Below are 19448 nucleotides of genomic sequence, written 5' to 3' on the forward strand. Positions count from 1 at the left end.
ATTTACCTTATTTAATATTTTCATAAAATTTTATGTAAAAAAACTCAAATGTAAAATTTTATATTAATTATTTATACGCTCCTAGAACTATTCCGAATTCAAATGTCCGTAAATTATTAATCGAACTGGAAATTCATGTAAAAATATTTCGTAAATATTATGATGCACTATAATACAAACAAATCGATGCCATTACTAAAAAATACAAAACTATGAAATTCAATTACATGTGCAACATTTTTACTGGCTACACACAAAACTGTTTCAATTGATTGAAATGTAGGATAAACAACATTTTCGAACTTTGCTATACTTTGAAGTTTCAACGGCATTTAATTCAAATTCCATTCGTCGTAGAAATGTAAACAAATATTCCGAATAAGCATTTCTATTCTATTCACCAAAGAAATGTTCAATCGTAAATGTGTGATTTTGGAAAAAGGAGAAAAGAAAAACAATTAGGAATAATAAGCAATGGCAAAAACCAATTTCATATCCCTCACAAATGAACACCTGAACTGAAGGCGTCAGCTAACAGATAAATTCACAAAGATGAGAATCACAGCTATCTGTGCAGGCGATTAAATGTAAAAATTAATATACAAACAAAAAAATTGAATGTGAATATTAATAAAAATACAGTTTTATGAATATCATATGGCTAATTTTGGAATGATTTTGGAGAAATTGAAAGAAAAAAATAAAACGTAATAAATTTCATTAAATTATTAATAAAATGGAATTCTACACACAAACAAATATGCAAAGCCAAAAATATATAACAATTTGCAGGTGCGCACAGACATTAGGGTGAATTAGACATTTAGCAGGAAAGTTTACAAAGAGAGCAAAATCGATGCACAAAATTCTAAATAGTTCGAATCTGTAAATTAAACGAAATTCCATAAAAAGCTTTCATTAAACTAAGCACAAATGAAGGCAAGTTGCAAAATAAGGGAAGTTTTTTCAGAATTCATTACTAGTTCAGGATTCATGAGCAATGCAGATGGATTGTTGGGTATTTGTAGGGTTTAGGCCAAAAATTCTAATTTGGAAATATCACAAAATGTTTGGATTCATGATAAGAAACACGTGCAGAATATAAAGCTTCCCTGTCAGAAAATGTTAAAATGTGAGTAAGGTAGCAAATATAGTCGACCGAAGTATTACAGTTTCATACCTCATCTAATACAGATAAAAATATTGGTATGGGAAATGCGAAATTATAAATTTCATATTCATCTCAGGTTTCGATTTGAGAGAAATATTTAGATAACAGTTTTGAAAATTGTGACCCTTGGTGGGTAAGGTAACAGAAGGGGTTCGCAGATATATATCATCTTTACAAGGGATCTTGTGTTAGCAAAAATGTTTGTGTGTGTGAAATTTGAAGAGAGTTGGATGCTTATTTCGGGTTTTAAGATCGTTTTGGTTATTCAAAATTTTGACCCTTTTGTGGGGGAGGTACCAGAAGGAATGGTCCAATCTCTACCATATTTATATCAGATGTTGTGTTGATATAAATATTGAGATGTGCTAAATCTGAAAGGAATCTGATGCTAATTTCTCGTTTTATAAGCTTCATGGATATGCAAAATTTCTCCTTTTCCAGGGTGAGGTAAAAAACTGCAACCAAGACAATCGCCATAATTTTTATTTTTTTTTGTTTAATTTTATGCAAAAAATGTCCAAATAGCATCAAATTTTAGAATAAGTTTAGATTTGTTCGAATTGGTCACCTTTGGCACAAATTATGGCCTTCAAACACACACTCTGTCCGAATGTTGCTCCGCGGTATTTTGACCCATTCCCGGCGAAGCGCTTTTTTGAGGCCATCGACACTTTGGAATTTATTAGTGCCAACCTTGCTTTCCAAAATACTCCAGACACAATATCCCAACGGATTGGTATCCGGAGAATTTGGTGGCCATTGTGCGCTGGAAATGAAGCGAGGAACCTTATTTTGTAACCATTCTTGGGTGGCGCATGCTGAGTGCGATGGTGCTGAGTCCTGTTGGAATGTTCAAGAATATTTTCGCGATAATATTCGGCATTTATTCTGATACCACGGTCGATTAATACGAGCGGTGAACAACCATCGGCTGTTATGAGGGCCCACACCATCACCATGTTCGGCGCTTGAGTTCTGGTGGCCAACCGAAAGTGCACATTTTCAGCTGACCTCTTTGGCAAGTCAACAATCATTTTGTTTGTTTACAAACTGCTGGACAACGAATGTTTTCTCATCGGAGAAAACCAAATTTGGCAGTTCACAATAAGCGAATCAACTTTTTAGCTCTTTTGAGTCTATTTTCTTTTTGTTGCGGTGTAAGTTCTTGCACTTTTTGGAATTTCAATGGCTTTTCCCCGAGCTCATTTTCCAATATTTGCCGAATGGAATATTGCGATATGTTCAGCTCACGAGCCATTTTTCGGCCACTGCGACGCGGGTTTCGATCAAGTTTCTTTACTTTTCGAACCATTTCTGCTGATGTTGCTGTTTTCTTCCGTCCACTTAACTGACGTCGGGCTACACTACCAGTATCACAGTAACGAGCGATGGTACGAGACACAAAAGATTTATTCACATTTAAATGCTGGAGTGTTTTAACGATAGCCACTTGTGGTTTTCCAGCCAAATATAAAGAAATCACACCATCACGCTTAAATTCCATCACGAATAACTTTTATTTTTCTGGAAATTTTCACCAAAATCCTTTTGTACGCGTGTAAACAATATAATGAGCTGTCACAGGAATAATTTTAACAACTGTAGGATGAGTGGCTAAGAAATGCCAGTAGTCTGAAGTTGGTTGCAGTTTTTTCATCTCACCCGGTACAGGTGGCACCTTACGCCCATTGCAGCATTCTCTAAAAATGATCACATATGTCATAGCAAGTGGTATAGTCCAAATATGGCACGTTGTAATACTTATATCAGATAAGAGTTGCACAATATTGGCCAACTCCTACGGAACCTCCCCCATAAAAGGCTCAACATCATGAATAATAAATACGGATTGTATTTTACTTCTAGTAAGATAATAAGAATTTCACATATCAACCATATTACCTCTACGACCAGCTAATTTCTACTTGGGAGATTATATTTTCTCTGCAGAAATTACGTAGAAATATCCACGGGAAAAGAAGTACAGAAGTTTGTTTGCTGGTCCATTTATAAATAATATTTAAAAAATAAAATAAAACAACACACAAACCACTCTAATACAATAAACATGGCATAGAGACAGATTTTTTCCATATGCTGCTATTTTTTTTTAGTTATATGCATGGTGTTGACTAAACGCACAGCACAAAATGGAAAATAAAAATTATTAAAAACACATTAAGCTGATAAATGGACAGACATGGCTATAATTGTTAATTGAATTGGCCATTTTTATTAAAACTCTAAGAAAAATAAAATCTGTTGGACGTCTATAAATAGTCTGCAAAATGGATGTGCAAAAAAATCTTTCGCTTTTTGGATTATTTTTTACGAATCAAAAAAAGTCCCTCATAAAAATTCTTATACACCAGACATAGAAAAGTAGATGACAAATGCTTGCAATACACACATTATCATTTCCTCCATTACATTTTATTTGAAAATTCAATAAGTTGTGTGAGGATTTAAATACCCATATTGATATATATATTTTTTTTGCAACTCTCATATTTCCTTTGCGTTATTTTTGACTTTTTGTTTATTCTTCTTGTTTATTTGGCGTCTAACGTCGTTGTTGGTGTTGTAGGTTTTTTTTTGTTTTCACAATCAATTGCTTTGTGCCCCTAATTAATGGCGTTGTTTTATAAACACATCAACTGGGGGGTGGTTCGATGGTTTATTTGTGGGTGTGCTTGTGTGTTTTCATCGACCAGACAATTATTAAAAATTATTTATTATTTGGCAGTTAATAAGCGTGGCATATCGCTGGGTAATTTGTTTAGCAGATGATGGAAATCTATTTTCAACAAAACACCTTAGCATAAGGTGTAATAACGGGTAGTCGTCGATGGGTCATATTTCTTTGGCATGTGTTGGCAGAGTTGCTGTTTGCATAAATATATATATATATTTTTTTGTCAAAATGCTGATTTTTTACATTAAATAAATATGTTTTGCCACATAAATTCCCAAATGTGATTGGTTGTGTATTTGTATCCTCTCCATCATAGTGTAGAGGGTATACAAAGTTTGCTACTCCCTCTGCAACATTTCGTTTTACTAATTTTAACCACCATAAAATGAAATGTGGATTTAGCAATGTTAGTAAAAATAGGTCATATTTGGTATAGCGTCCATACAACTGTACCGGCAGATTTTTAAACAAAACTTCATACATCATACTAAATTTACAGACTTCCAAGGTTTCAAGGATTTCAGCTCTATCCCTTTACCCAATACTAAATTTAGTAGCATTTAGTTCCTTTCGTACAGTGAAAGTGTGAATTTTCAGAACAGTTTCCAAATCTCAACTTAAGATAACCAAAGGGACCTTAAAACAAAATTTACCAAATTTACAAATTGGGGGGGGGGGGGGGGGGGGTGCACCTACAAAATTTTAGTACCATTTAGTACAGTTATAGTACGCACATCCAAAACCACCTCCATATCTCCACCACAAATTTAGTACAAATTTCCAAAACCGCCTCCTAATGGAGGAGATGAAAAAACTGCAATCAAGTTCAGACTGCTGCCATTTCTAAGCCACTCGTCCGACAGCTGTTAAAATTACAAGAGTACAAAAGCATTTCGGAGCCAATTTTCCAGAAAAAAAGTATTTCGTAATGGAATTCAAGCGTGATAGTGTGATTTCTTTTTACTTGGCTGGAAAACCACAGGTGGCTATCGTCAGAGCATTCCACTATTTAAATGTGAATAAATCTTTTGTGTTTCGTACCATTTCTCGTTACCGTGATACTGGTAGCGTAGCCCGACATCAAGGAAGTGGACAGAAGAAAACATCAGCAGAAATGGTTCGAAAAGTAAAGAAGCTACTTGATCGAAACCCGCGTCGCAGTGGCCCAATAATGGCTCGTGAGCTGAACATATCGCAATATACCATTAGGCAAATATTGAAAAATGAGCTCGGGGTAAACCCATTGAAATTCCAAAGAGTGCAAGAACTTACACCGCAACAGCAATATATTAGACTCAAAAGAGCTAAAGAGTTGCTTCGCTTGTCCGAAAGTGGTGAACTGCAGAATTTAGTTTTCTCCGATGAAAAAACATTCGTTGTCCAGGAGTTTCTAAACAAACAAAATGATCGTGTTTACTTGCCAAAGCTGCTGACCTGAAAATGTGCACCTTCGGTTGGCCACCAGAACTCAAGCGCCGGCCATGGGCCGCCATAACTGCCGATGGTCGCACTCCGCTCGTATTAATCGACCGTGGCATCAGAATATATGACGAATATTATCACCAAAAAATATTCTGGAGAGTGTATAAAAGCCTTGGGCACGTAAACATTTTGGCAGCGGACCTTGGACATTCCAACAGGACTCAGCACCATCGCACTCAAGTATGGTTACATAATGAGGTTCCTCGTTTCATTTCCAGCGCACAATGGCCACCAAAATCTCCGGATACCAATCCGTTAGACTATTGTGTATGGAGAATTTTGGGAAGCAAGGTTGGCACTAAAAAAATACAAAAGTGTCGATCACCTCAAGCAAGCGCTTCTCCGGGCATGGGCCAAAATACCGCAGAGCAAGCTTGTGACGGTTTCATTGGCCGTTTGAAAGCCATAATTCTAAACTTATTCTAAAATTTGATGCTATTTCCGACATTTGTTGCTTTCATTCAATAAAATTTAAAAAAAGACATGTAAAAATTATGGCGATTGACTTTATTGCAGCTTTTTATCTCACCCTGTATATTAACAGTTATTGCAATATAAAACTTCATAATTTTATCCCAATTACCAAATTTAGTACCATTCAGTACTTTTCCTACAATTATAGTACACATTTCCAAAATCACCTCCATATGTCCAGGCTACACATGAAGAGCGACCCTAATACTAATTTTCAGATTTTAAGTACTACCTGTCACCCAATACCAAATTGCACCAAATATAGTACTAGTTAGTACTTTTCGTGCACTTGCAGTACACATTTTCTGAACCACCTTCATACCACCAAAAGAGATCCCAAAACAAAATGTCACAATGTCACATCCGTTCACCCTATACCAAACCGTTCCAAAACGTGCCTTTATTCTCATACCCAATTTCAATTTTTTTGGGCTCTATCCGTTCACATACTACCAAATAGTAGCGTTTTAGAAGTTTAGTACCATTCCAGAAGTTTTTTTTCCGCTTTACATCAGTAATTCCTAATGTCATAATTCCAGCTCAATCGGTACTTGTACTAAATTTAGTACCGTTTAGTACTTATCGTATACTGGAGTATACACTTCCGAAACTACCTTCTTACATCGACTCTGCTCCTCAACCTTGATTCCCATTCCAAATTTCAAGTTTATTATCTCTAACCGTTTACATGATACGAAATACCAATTTTAGTACATTTCAGTACTTTTCGTACGTTTATAATGCGAAATTCCAAAAACCCTTTGGTATATACACTCCATCAGTGATCCTCATTCCAAATGTAAGAGTTCTAGATCCACTGCTTCCTCAAATACAAAAGGTACCATATTCAGTACCTTTTAATACTTTTCGTACCGTTCTACTACGAACTTCTAAAAACCCAGCATTATTGACCCCTTCGGACCGAGAGTGACCCTCACCCAAAATTCCAAGATTCTAAATTCAGCCGTTTCGTCTAAGCGTTGATGAATCCTTAAGTAAGTCAATCAGTCAATCTGTTAGTTCTACTTTTTTCTATGTATATAGAAGAATCTGCCACAGGAAGTACCGAATTTTAAACAATTGCGTGTTAAAAATCATCAAACTATTTCTTATCGAAAAATGCCGTATGGGGGCTATATGAACACGGGGATGTATATTGACAATGTTCTGCCACAGAAGGTAGAACCCATTACAAACCCTATGAACCGAATAGATAGAAAACGCGGACTAACATGTCTCATTTTCGAACCTAACCTGCCTGTTAGTAGGCATATGTGAAAAATACGCTTATTAAGAATGAGTACATTAGTACTTCGAGGAGTGCCAACGTAATGAAAACGTTAATCTACCCTCCATAGTATGGTGGAGGGTATAACAATTGTCAAATTCAGGGATATATCTGTCGGAACACATACTGCAAAATTCCAACTTGTTTGGTATGTAATTTGAGACAACACGAGATGCAAATATTAGAATTTAAAATTTTATTTACAAACTTTTAAAACGTTTCTTAAAGTTTTAAAATTAAAGGGAGCACCTGAAAGCATGCACTGAATTGCTAAATATATTTACTCATCACGTTACGACAAAATCTCGAACAAATATTATATAAATAGTTAACTACCTAATTTGGATAAATACCTGGGTATTTAACTAATTTTAGCCAATGCACCGGGTATTCTCCCACGATGCATTTCTATTCATAGAATATGACCAATTAAATTGATCGAGTACCTTGTTAAAAATCGCATACTAACTTTCTAACACATATCTGCGAACCTAGTTTTCTCACCTTGGAACTTTTCTCTTAATTTCAGACCGATGAAGATAAATCGCCGACATCGCCCTCTTCACCCAGTCGTGAAATTAACAAGCTGAAAGATCAATTGGAACAACAGGCCATGCAAACGCGCCATGCCCTAACGCAACTAATGATGGTAAGGGAACAATTGATATCGGAAACAAATGCTCGAATTGAAGCTCAGGTATGTGAAACGCAAACTACATTCCATTTCATTTTGAAAATGCTAATTACAACTTTTTTTCGCCATTCTAGGCTCGTACACAACAATTGTTACAACAAAACCGTGAACTACTGGAACATTTAGCCTCGTTGGGTGCATACAATGAGCAGCAGGCGCCTGGTCTAACCACAGCCAATATAGGAATGGCACCACAGGTGAGTTGGCATGAATTATCTACATGTTATTTGTTATAATTTGTTGTTGTTGTTGTTTTTGTTTTTGCCAAATTTAATTCGATTCTAATAAACATTTGCTAAGTTTTGTTTTCTTTTTCATTAAATGTTAAATATAATTTGTTCCTGACGCTTGACCAATTTTTTTTATAGTATTTCCTTTCTGCTGTTTACTATTTGAGACAATGAACGCAAATGATAGCCAAATAATCATTTCCGCTTGTTTTATTAACAATAATAAATTGCGCATTTTATAAGAGGTAACACAGTGAGGAGATGTCTAATTATTAGTCGTAATATGCCATGAACAGTTAGTCCTAGATTTTGAAAATATATTTTTAAGCCAAGTTGCAGACTGAAGACAAGTCACAATAATACTTTTTTTTGGAGATAAACACTCTCATTTTTATACCCTCCACCATTCTATAAAGGGTAAATCAACTTTGTCATTATATTTGTAACTATTCAAAATACTCACGATAGACCCTACAAAGTATATATTCTGGATCAGCATAACATTCTAACTGAATTTATCACACATGTGTTTTTGCCAGTAGGCAGTTTAAGTTCGTAAATGAGCCATGTCGGTCCACGTTTTCGTATGGCCCCCATGTAACGATACCTCTCGATATTCGGTATTTTTATGAGTTCGTATTTGAAGTTCGTAAAAAATTTCAGTTTTCATTAAGCGGTATTCTTTAGCGGGACTTTCTCAATTATTTTCTAGTTTCTTTTAAATGGTGGAGGGTATTAAAAGTTCGGCTTGGAGCTTAGCAGGTTTTTACTTTTTCATTATTCGATCGTCATCGTGGGCACCACCCAGCCAGGACGATGGATGGTCATTGATAGACTGACTCCAAATGTCTTGCAACGGAATTAGTTCAAAAGTCGAAAACCGTTATTTAGACGAGACCAGCCATTCTTTTTATACCTTTAGCCATATGGCTACAGAGGGTATACATCATTTGATACGGCCAAAACATGCCTTATCGAAATAATGGCCTCTTTGGACCAAATACGTATCAGGACATTTGGAGTCGATCTAGGTTTGTCCGTCTGTCTTTCTGGCTGGCTGGTGTTCACGATAACTCTAGATTTGATTCAAACCTGGTACTTCGTAATATTATTTTCAAAGTTAGAATAAGTTTGGAGGTGGGAAATATCGGTCCACTCCTTCCGGTCAAAATTTTCATAGATAATAGTTTACCTAATTGAACCAGAAAAGATCATTGAATTTTGTTCAAACTTTGCAAATCCCAAAATTTTTATCAGTGTTAGGTCTGGTGCTAGAATGAACAATATTGCTCTACTCCATCAAATATCTCCCCTTTTTTAAAATTGGAAATAAGAGTTCTATTGTCTTCAAATTTCGCTCAACTCAATATTTCTACCAACACAAGATTGCGTATGAATAACGCATAGAATATACCACTCGATCTGGTACCTCCCCACAACGGGTCAATATTTTGAATAGTTATAACTGTTACAAAATTCGAATTAATTGTCGGATTCTTTAATTATCCTAATATTTCAACAAACACAAATGATAGCAGATAGCAGATATCGGACCATTTCTTCAGGTACCTCCCAAGAAAGGGTCAAAATGTTCAATAATTATAACTTTCATAAAATTAGAAATAAGTGTTCGATTCTTTTCAAAGTTCGCACTATTTCCACAAAAACAAGATGTGGTGTGAAGATACCTCCTTCACAACGGGTCAACATTTTGAATAATTAAAATTTTTATAAAATTCGAAATAAGTCACCAATTGTTTTCAAATTTCACACATCCAAATATTTCTACTAAGACGAGATCTGATGTGAAGATAGAATATGTCGGACCTTCTGGTACCTCTCCCACAGCGGGTCAAAAATTTAATTTAATAAAGTATATTTATATTTCTCATAATATGCGAAATTAACATCAGATCCGCTTCGAATTTAACACATCCCAACATTATAAATAACACAAGATCTGGTGTGAAGATGGGATATATCGGTGACTTCTTCATGTACCTCTCCCGCAAACCATTATAATTTTGATTAACAATTATTGTAGCAAAGGAGTCAACATTTTCAATTTTTAAATCTCTCATAACTTGCAGAACAACTCAGCGATACATCTCACTTGATGTATCAAAATATTCCTCTCAAACAGAGATCTGATGTGAATATGCAATTTATCGGCCCACTCCTTCACGTGGCTACATTATTTGGTTTGGTTATTTGGAACCTCTTTATATTCGAAATTCCCAAGGTTTCAGCCTTAATTCGATGAATACAATTACTCCGGAATTATTTGGAACCTCTTTATATTCGAAATTTCCAAGGTTTCAACCTTAATTTCCAACACGATTCGATGAATACAATTACTCCGGAATTTGTTAATATTGACTCATATTTTAGCTAAAACCTCATGTACCGCTAACGACCAATTTGAGGTGTTCCTATTTCATTAAAATACCAACGCGTGAACATGCCAGGAAGAGCTGACAATGAGGAAAAGCAGGAACATGCCAAATTTAGTCCGCATAAACGAAGGGTTTGTCCTTTGGATTTACTAATTTTATACCAAATGCCAAGCGTGCAGAAAACTGCAATCTTTGGAAGTTAAGTGGTGTTTCTGTCGCAATTAGGAAATTTGCAGCAAGATGCTTCCCCATAAAATTCCGTCACACCTTCACATATTTCATTGAAATTGGAGGTACATACCGTGTTTGGTGCATCAAATATGTGAAATCGGCCGAGAATATATAGAGAAGCTATATCCAAATCTTAACCAAATTCCGTCACACCTTCTGAATTTCATTGGAATCGGACATACATATCGTGTATACCCAAACCTCAACCGAATTTTGACAAATATTTTTAGTACCAATTTAGAATCTGACATACGTATCGTGTTTGGTGCATCAAATACATGAAATCGGCCGAATATGTATATGGGAACTACATCCAAACCTGAACCGATTTCAATATAATTTGGCAAATTTATTTTTGTTCCAAATTCCATTATGCATTCCAAATATGGAGACTGTATCTGTAATATATCAATAGATATGTGCATATAAAATCTGAATTTTTGGGAGGTACCTCGGATTCTGTGGCCATATCACCAGTCGAATTTCAAATATTCATATAGCCTATGTTACTTTCAGTCGATGTTGTAGTATACTTGGAAATTTTCAGGAAAATCGGTTAAGCGGTTTTCTAGTCCATAAATTACGAACAAACAAACATACAAACATTTTCCTCTTTTATAGATATAGATAGGACACGATTCGCAATTTACCGAATTTTTGTTTAAAAAAAAAAAAAAAAAAAAAAAAAAAAAAATTAAAAAAATCAACACATTTTATATAATTTTTCTTATTTACCTCCTTGATTTATTGTTTTATAACAAATTACCCTGTTTTGAAAAAAAGTGTGAAGTCTGTTTTTATTTTTGCCAAGTGTTAAAAACTACTTGCTTTGTTCGCATGCCAAAAATTATAAAAATGCTATTTTATTTTTGTTAAATTGAAATGTGCGTCTGTTTTATTTTACCCGCGCCGTTAACTTGTTTTTATATGTCAATTTTGTTTTGCTGCCCGCTCTGAATGTGCTTCAATTCTTTTTGTTAATGTTACGCATGGATATTTTACAGTTCCTGAGTAATTATACGAATCAATAAACGAATATTCAATCATCTTCATCGATTTTCTTTCTGTTCTTCTCTATCGCACGAATCGACAACTTTATAGAATCATCTACAAATGCTACTGCAGGCCACAGCCGGTAATGCCAACAATAATTTGGCCACCATTAATCAGCAAATTAATAATTTGGGTACAATTAATCAACAACTAACATCGCTCAGTCATCAGCTAAGCGGTCTCAATCAACAAACACAAAATCTGCAAAATTTTCAACAACAGCAGCAGCAACAACAAACACCCACATCGGCATCATCGTTGGCCCAACAACAACAAGCAAATGCCCTACAAACGCCAACATCATCATTTAGTCAATCCCAATTACATCTGAATGTTTCGGCTGCAAATACTGGAAATCTGACAACCAACACATTGTCCTCCAGCCCCTTTCCATCCATGAATCAATTACAAAATATTACATCACAGCTACAACAACTAAGTGCTTCACCAAACGTCCAGCAGCAGCAGGAGGCCCTGTCCAAAGATCTGTTTCAGGTCAATCAAGAGCTATTGAATCGCCTACAAGCTTTAAATTTGGGAGCCAGCGGAGCATCGTCGGCTGCCCTGGCGCTGCCGAATGGTGGTGCCACAACACCCTCTTCCTTCTTCTATGTCAATCCCATGTCATGCAGTCCATCCAACAATAACAACAATGCCAGTAGTAATTATAATTTCCTAAGCACTCCCACACCCAGTTCTATGGGCAATTTGACGCCCTCACCCATGGGCACCCTGAATCGCAATTCTTATTCCAATTCGCCGTTAACCCTGAATGATGAAATACAATTGAGTTTGGATAAAAATCTCAATACGCTCGATGAACATCTGATGAAGCCATTCAACCACAATCTAACACAATCTGTGTCGAATGGTAATATAGCCGGAACGGGTGGCGGCGGTGGCGCTGGAGGCGGAGGATCTAGAGAAAACAGTCGCTCGTCATCAACGGTGGATTCACCGCTATCACAAATGGTGCGCAGTACATCAAATTTAAATAGTCACGCCAGCAACAACAACATCGATATGAGTCCATCATCATCCAATTCGCCGCGTTACAATACGGTTACGTTGAAAGTAACCGACGAGGCGGGTAACGTGACGAATCAACGTAAGCTCTCGGCCACGCCCAGTTTCATACAACGCAGTACCAGCGAAAAAGTACCAAATCGCAGTCAAATTATGAGTCAAGTGCAGAGAACTGCATGGGCCAGACATACAACTAAATAACAATGGGAGATATTTGAGTAGTCGGAGGGTTAAGTAAAAAACAATAAAAGAACAACAAAAACCAAGACGAAATACGAAAAGCTGATAAAATATTTGATGGTTGAGAGGGAAAACTTAAGAATCGGCAAAGTTTTGTGGTGTTTGAGGTAAAGGATAACAAATGTACACAGCACAGCATGGCAGATTCGATTAAATGTATATCTTCAGGTAGCCTTTAAGTTTTTTTTTTTTTTTTTTTTTTTTTTTTGTTTACAGATACTTGGATTGGACATGAGTTTCAAGGTCTATAAACAGGTCACACAGAAACCGATTTATTAATGTATTACCAATTTTAATGTTTAATCCTCTCTGCCACAGTGAAGAAGATATTTCGCCTCATTTCAACTAAATTTATTTTTAATCCACATAAATCAATGACTTCAGGTATCCTCACAATAAATAATAGAGTCGCATCAAATCACACGAACGTGGAGGCCAATTCACCGGCCCCTTTCACGGAAGAATGTTGTTGTTGAAATGTTCTTTCAATAAGTCAATTATTTCGCCCTCAGAGTGGCAAAGTGACAACCTCCTATTGAAACCACATTTCATTTACATCCGTATCTTAAAGTGTTGGAACCATCATTGATGATGCTCCGAAATGCTGCCAGAACATAACAAGAGCGTGAAATTCGCTCGAATTCGATCGGGAGTACAGACCAAAAATAAGAATACTTTTTTTCGATATCAATCGATTAATAACGAATATGATCTTATCGTTTTCCAGAGTGCGAAAAGTTCGCTCGAATTCGAGCAGAGACTACTCTTGCCGAGCACTACTTTAGGTTATGACATACCGTTGTCGAATTTGTAAGTATGTGTATTCTCTCAGCCCACATCTGTAAATGCAAGAAAACCAAGCTCTATTTCGAGTACTTCGACTACCAATTTAAACTTTGAAACAGGAGTACATTTCGTATTAATCTCGTCACTTCGAGCAAGTTTCACTCGCGTGTAAAAAGAGTAAATTTAAAGTACCCTTTGGTCTTTGTGCATTTGAGTGTAATATGCAAAATAAAATAGCCCTATTGTTTTTTATACCCTCATACATATGGCTACCGAGGGTATATATCATTTTATACTGCCATAAAACCGAATTAACGGTTTTAGAGCCTAGATCTCTTTGGACCAAATCTATTTCAGGACATATGGAGTCGATATAGGGGTATCCGTCTGTCGCTCTGTCTGGTTGGTGTGCACAATAGCTCTCGTAGGGAGTATCCGATTGATAATATTACAGTCAAACTTAGATCGTGTTTGGAGAAGGGCAATATCGGTCTACTCCTTCTGGTATTAATTTACCTAATAGAACAAGAAAGGATCATCCAATATTGTTCAAAATTAGTAAATCCCAATATTTGTATCATTGCTATGACAGGTGCCAAAATGGACAATATCGGCCCACTCCATCATGTACCTCCCCAACAAAGTTTCAAAATTTTCAATAATTATTACTTTCATAAAATGCGAAATAAGCATCTAATTCTCTTCAAATTTCACACATTTCAATATTTTAATAACACAAAATGAGATCGAATCTCTCCTACTGGCACCTCCCCCCAACGTGTCAAAATGTTGAATTGTTCTATCTCTCTTTAAATGCGAAACAAGCATCAGATTCTCTTTGAAGTTCACACGTTTTAATATTTTTTCCAACAAAATATGTGGTGTGAAGATGGGATATATCGGAACTCTCTTTCGGGCACCTCCCCTACAATGGGTTACAATTTTTAATAGTTATGGCTCTCATAAAAAGCATAATAAGCATAGTAAATAGCATAATAAGCTGACTCTCTTTAAATTTCACACATCGCAATATTTGTACTAACGCAAGATCTGGCGCGAAGATGATAGATTTCGACCTACCCCTTCTGGTACCTCTCCCAAAATGGGTCACAAATTTAAATACTTATATCTCTCTTAAATTGCGAATCATGTCAGCGATTATTTTAAAACTTTTCACGTTCAAAAGTTTCTCTCAACCAGAGATGTGATGTGAATATGTAATTTCTAGACTCATTCCTTTTCGTACCTCTCCCACAAAATGTTGAAATTTTCATTAACAGTTATTACCATAAAATTGATAATAAATGTTTGATTTGCCTTAAATTTTGCAAATCCCTCAATATTAAAATGTGGAATACCTCGCTGCACCATATCAGGTCATATGAGTTCTCTCCTTCGATGCCAGTTTTATCTTTTGAATAGTATTGTTGCACAATAACTTCATTCGCCCCAAATTTCTGAAAAAAATCGTTCATAATCAGCAATACTTGAGCAAAAGCGTAGCCGAGGGGCAAAATCAAATTTCTGCTCTTCTACAAATCCAGGCGTTTCAAATGAGTGTGCTCAAACTGCTCATGAAATTTGGGGTTTATTCTATGTTTTTGGCTAATTGCTGGCTGTATACTCATTTTACTCTCACTCACTGTATACTCATTTTACTCTCACTTAGTATTTTCAATACCGATTTGAAAGCCACAGCAAAAAGAAATGTTTGTTCTAGTATCGGACCCCAAAAAAATTTAAGCCGTCCGAATGCACCACGGTACTGTATCCCACCAGAGGAAGTCCAATGCTGCATTTCTCCTTTACGAAAAAATTAAAAAAAAAAAAACGGTTATTATACCTCTTGATAGATTTTACCATTTGGCACAAATCATTTGTTTGGCCCAAGGACGAACCCTATTGAAATTAGCGATAATCGGACAATATTTAGATCTAAATCCCATACATATTTTTGTCCGATTTGTCTTTTACTGAGCACCAAATGTGTACACATGTCAGATTTTATGAAAATCTATTTAGATATACCTGTAGCTCCCATATACATAGTTCACTCGATTTGTTATTTTAGTCCACCACAGCTGTAATATTTTCTCCATAACAACGATATTCCAGAAAGAATACCAAATGCAGCTTAGTAATAACTTTGTCAAATTTTATCGCGATCGGTTCAGATTTGATATAGCTCCCATATATATCTTTATTCGATTCTAAATTGATTGTGCACCAAATGGTTAATAAAAACCGGAATTGAAAAGAATTTTTCACATACGACCGAATTCAGCCTGGACGAAAAGTGTGTCATATCTTCCATATATATTGTTTATCCGATTTGCTATTTCTGCACCCCCCCCCCACAGTCGTAATATGTACTCTAAAACAACGATAATTGGTGTCAGCTATCAGAACAGCATATAAATACCTCGGCTAAATCATTTTAGAGATTTCAATATAACTCCCATATATTATTTCTTCCGATTTCACGTTTATAATGCTTCCCATATTTGTACGAAACTTCTAAACGATACAAAATTTGGTATTGGGTGAAGGAATGAGGCTGAAATCCCGAAATTTGTTTTTTAGGTCTCTGTTGGTGTTTGTGGTTAGGATATGGAAGTGGTTTTGGAAATGAGTCCTATATGTGAACGAAAACTACTAAATGACACTAAATTTGATATTGGGTGTAGGAATAAACTGGAATTCCGATTTTTGTTATTTAGGTCTCTAATGTTGTCAGCAGTTAATATATGGAGGTAGTTGTGCAATATGACCTCAAATAGGATGGATTTTGGTGAAAATTGAATAAGATATAGCTATAACTCCGAAATATACCGAATATATACAAATGCCTGCGTCTAATTTAGTATAAATCGATCCAGAGTATAATACACCTATTAGTTCCTTTTTTTTCAAATTATGACTGGTATAAAGCCACTGGTCTGGAGTCATTACTTATTCCTTATTTCAAGCACTGTTCAAAAGTATTTGTTTTTCTTCGGAGTTAAATAATCATGAAACTTAAAACCATCCAAATTTTATCAGCTTACTCTCCAAAATCGCTAGTATTTAAAACTTAAATAATTAGATTAGTTAATTCTAAGTTATAAGTTAATACTTAATTATAATCATAAACGAATGGAGTATTAAATATTCCATTCATTATTTATTACTGCTCTAAGTTAAAGTATTATAATATGGAAAAATTAAAAATAAAAAACAAAAATGTTTTCTTACCCTTCCCCCCACCCTCGATTTTATTGATTGTTCGATTATTTGTTGAAAAGCTGTAACTTATTATTATGAACCTAGCGTTTGTTTATATATAGTAATTAATTTACATAATTTTAATTATTACTATTACATGATTTAAATGATTATAGGATTATTGTTTGTATGTAAATATTATTTATATAAATATATGATTGATGTGTGTTAACAGCTGTATACAAACCAACATTTAATATATATGCAATATAAAATTAACCTCGTTGGTTATTTCATTTCGTTATCGTTGTCAGTACACCAATGCATAAATACATAACCACCCAGCAAACATTTTTTTCCGATTTTCTTCCGAATTAGGAAAAAAATTCTGCACAAGTTTTCGACTCTGATGTCGAATTCAGAAAGAACTCGGAAAAAAATTGTGTGAGATTTGCCCAAGATTCTGAAAGCTTTTTCGGAAAAATTCTGAAAGATCGTAAGAGATTCGGGGCGAATTCGTATAGAATTCGCCAAAGAAAAAAGGAATATTCGGAGAGTTATAGGATGTTTGATATGAAATTCGGAAATTTTTCGGATGTTTAATACGAAATTCGCAAAAAATTTGAATTTATTCTATAGTTGTAATTGAAAAACCGAAATACTAAACCTTTATCTAATTTTTAGATAATTGTTTCTGTTTATATTTTTCAATTTAATGATAGAACATTTTATATCCTCAGCCATATGGCTACAGAGGGAATATATCATTTGATACGGCCAAAACGTGCCTAGTCGAAATAACGGTTTTATACCCTAGGTCTCTTTGGACCAAATCCGTTACAGAACATTTGGAGTCGATCTAGCGATGTCCGTCCGTCTGTCTGTCTGTCTGGCTGGCTGGTGCGCACGATAACTCTCGAAGGGAGTATCCGGTTTGATCGAAACTTGGTACATAGTAATATTTTTGTCAAACTTAGATCGAGTTCGGATATGGGCAATATCGGTCCACTCCTTCTGGTACCTCCCCCACAAAAGTTCGTAATTTTCAAAAAAAAAAAATATTTTTTGCACAGAAAGAGAAACGGTAATCCGATTTTGCTCCAACTTTGCAAATCTTAATATTTGCGTCAGTGCTAGGTCATGTGTGAAAATGGACAATATCGGTCCACTCCATCAAGTACCTCCCCCCCAAATGGTCAAATTTGAATAATTACAACTCTTATAAACTGTGATATAAGAGTCCGATTGTCTTCAAATTTCACACATGCCAATATTTATGTTAACCCAAGGTCTGATATTAAGATGGAATGTATCGGTCCATTCCTTCTGGTACCTCCCCCACAAATTGTCGAAATTTGAAAAAAATATATATTTTTTGCACAGAAAGAGAAACGATAATCCGATTTTGCTCAACTTTGCAAATCTTAATATTTGCGTTAGTACTAGGTCAAGTGTGAATATGGACAAGATCGGTCCACTCCTTCTGGTACGTCCCCCACAAAGTGTCAATATTTTTAATAATTAAAACTCTTATAAAATGTGATATAAGAGTCCGATTGTCTTCAAATTTTTCACAACTCAATAATTTTATTAGCCCAAGGTCTGGTGTGAAAATAGAATGTATCAGTCCACTACTTTTGGTACCTCCCCCACAAAATATCGAAATTTTCAAAAAATATATATAAAGTATATTTTTGCACAGAAAGAGAAACGATTACCCGTTTTTGCTCGAACTTTGCAAATACTAATATTTACGTCAGTGCTAGGTCAGGTGCTAAAATGGACAATACCGGTCCACTCCATCAAGTACCTCCCCCACAAAGGGTCAACATTTTGAATAATTATAAAATGTGATGTAAGGATCCGAACGTCTTCAAATTTCTGTATCGGCCCACTCCTTCTGGTACCTCCCCCACAAAGTGTCGAAATGTTGAATACCCATGAAGCTCATAAAACGCCACATTAAGATCCGATTCTATTTAGACTTGGCACATCTCAATATTTCTATCAACACAAGATCTGTTATAGTGGTGGTATAGATCGAACCATTTCTTCTGGTACTTCACCCATAATTAGGGTTCAAGATTTTGAAAAACAAAACGCTCAAATAAAGCGAAATAAGCATTTAACTCTCTTCAAATTTCACACATAAAAAATGTTTGCTAACACAAGATCTGTTATGAAGTTGATATATATCTGCGAACCCCTTCTGGTACCTCACCCACAAAGGGTCTCAATCTTCATTAATATTATATGTCATAACTTTCGAAAAAATTTAGCAATTCTTTACTACTTGCTATGCTCAAATATTTCTCTCAATAAGAAGCATGTTATGAATATAACATTTATCGGAATTTATGAGTATGTGCAGATTACTCGGAAACTTTTCTGAAGAAACGGCAGAAAATCTCGAAAAAAATCGGACATCAGAGCCCTCGGAAAAAAATGTTAGCTGGGTACAGAGATGACAAATGTGTA

At 35.4% G+C, this 19448-nt stretch overlaps 1 protein-coding gene across 3 annotated transcripts in view; it reads left to right on the top strand.

Moving 5' to 3' along the window:
• Positions 1–15345, top strand: part of LOC105262348 (capon-like protein) — a 463665-nt gene extending 448320 nt beyond the window's left edge. For all 3 annotated transcript variants that reach the window (XM_059118433.1, XM_059118432.1, XM_059118431.1), the window contains 3 exons: positions 7640–7807; positions 7879–8001; positions 11763–15345. In XM_059118433.1, the coding sequence (XP_058974416.1) occupies positions 7640–7807; positions 7879–8001; positions 11763–12941 (1470 nt within the window). In that variant the 3' untranslated portion in view covers positions 12942–15345. The remainder of the gene's footprint in view (positions 1–7639; positions 7808–7878; positions 8002–11762) is intronic.
• The last annotated feature ends 4103 nt before the right edge of the window (positions 15346–19448 follow it).

Source organism: Musca domestica, unplaced genomic scaffold (genome assembly GCF_030504385.1).
Source record: "Musca domestica strain aabys unplaced genomic scaffold, Musca_domestica.polishedcontigs.V.1.1 129, whole genome shotgun sequence".
NCBI lineage: Eukaryota > Metazoa > Arthropoda > Insecta > Diptera > Muscidae > Musca > Musca domestica.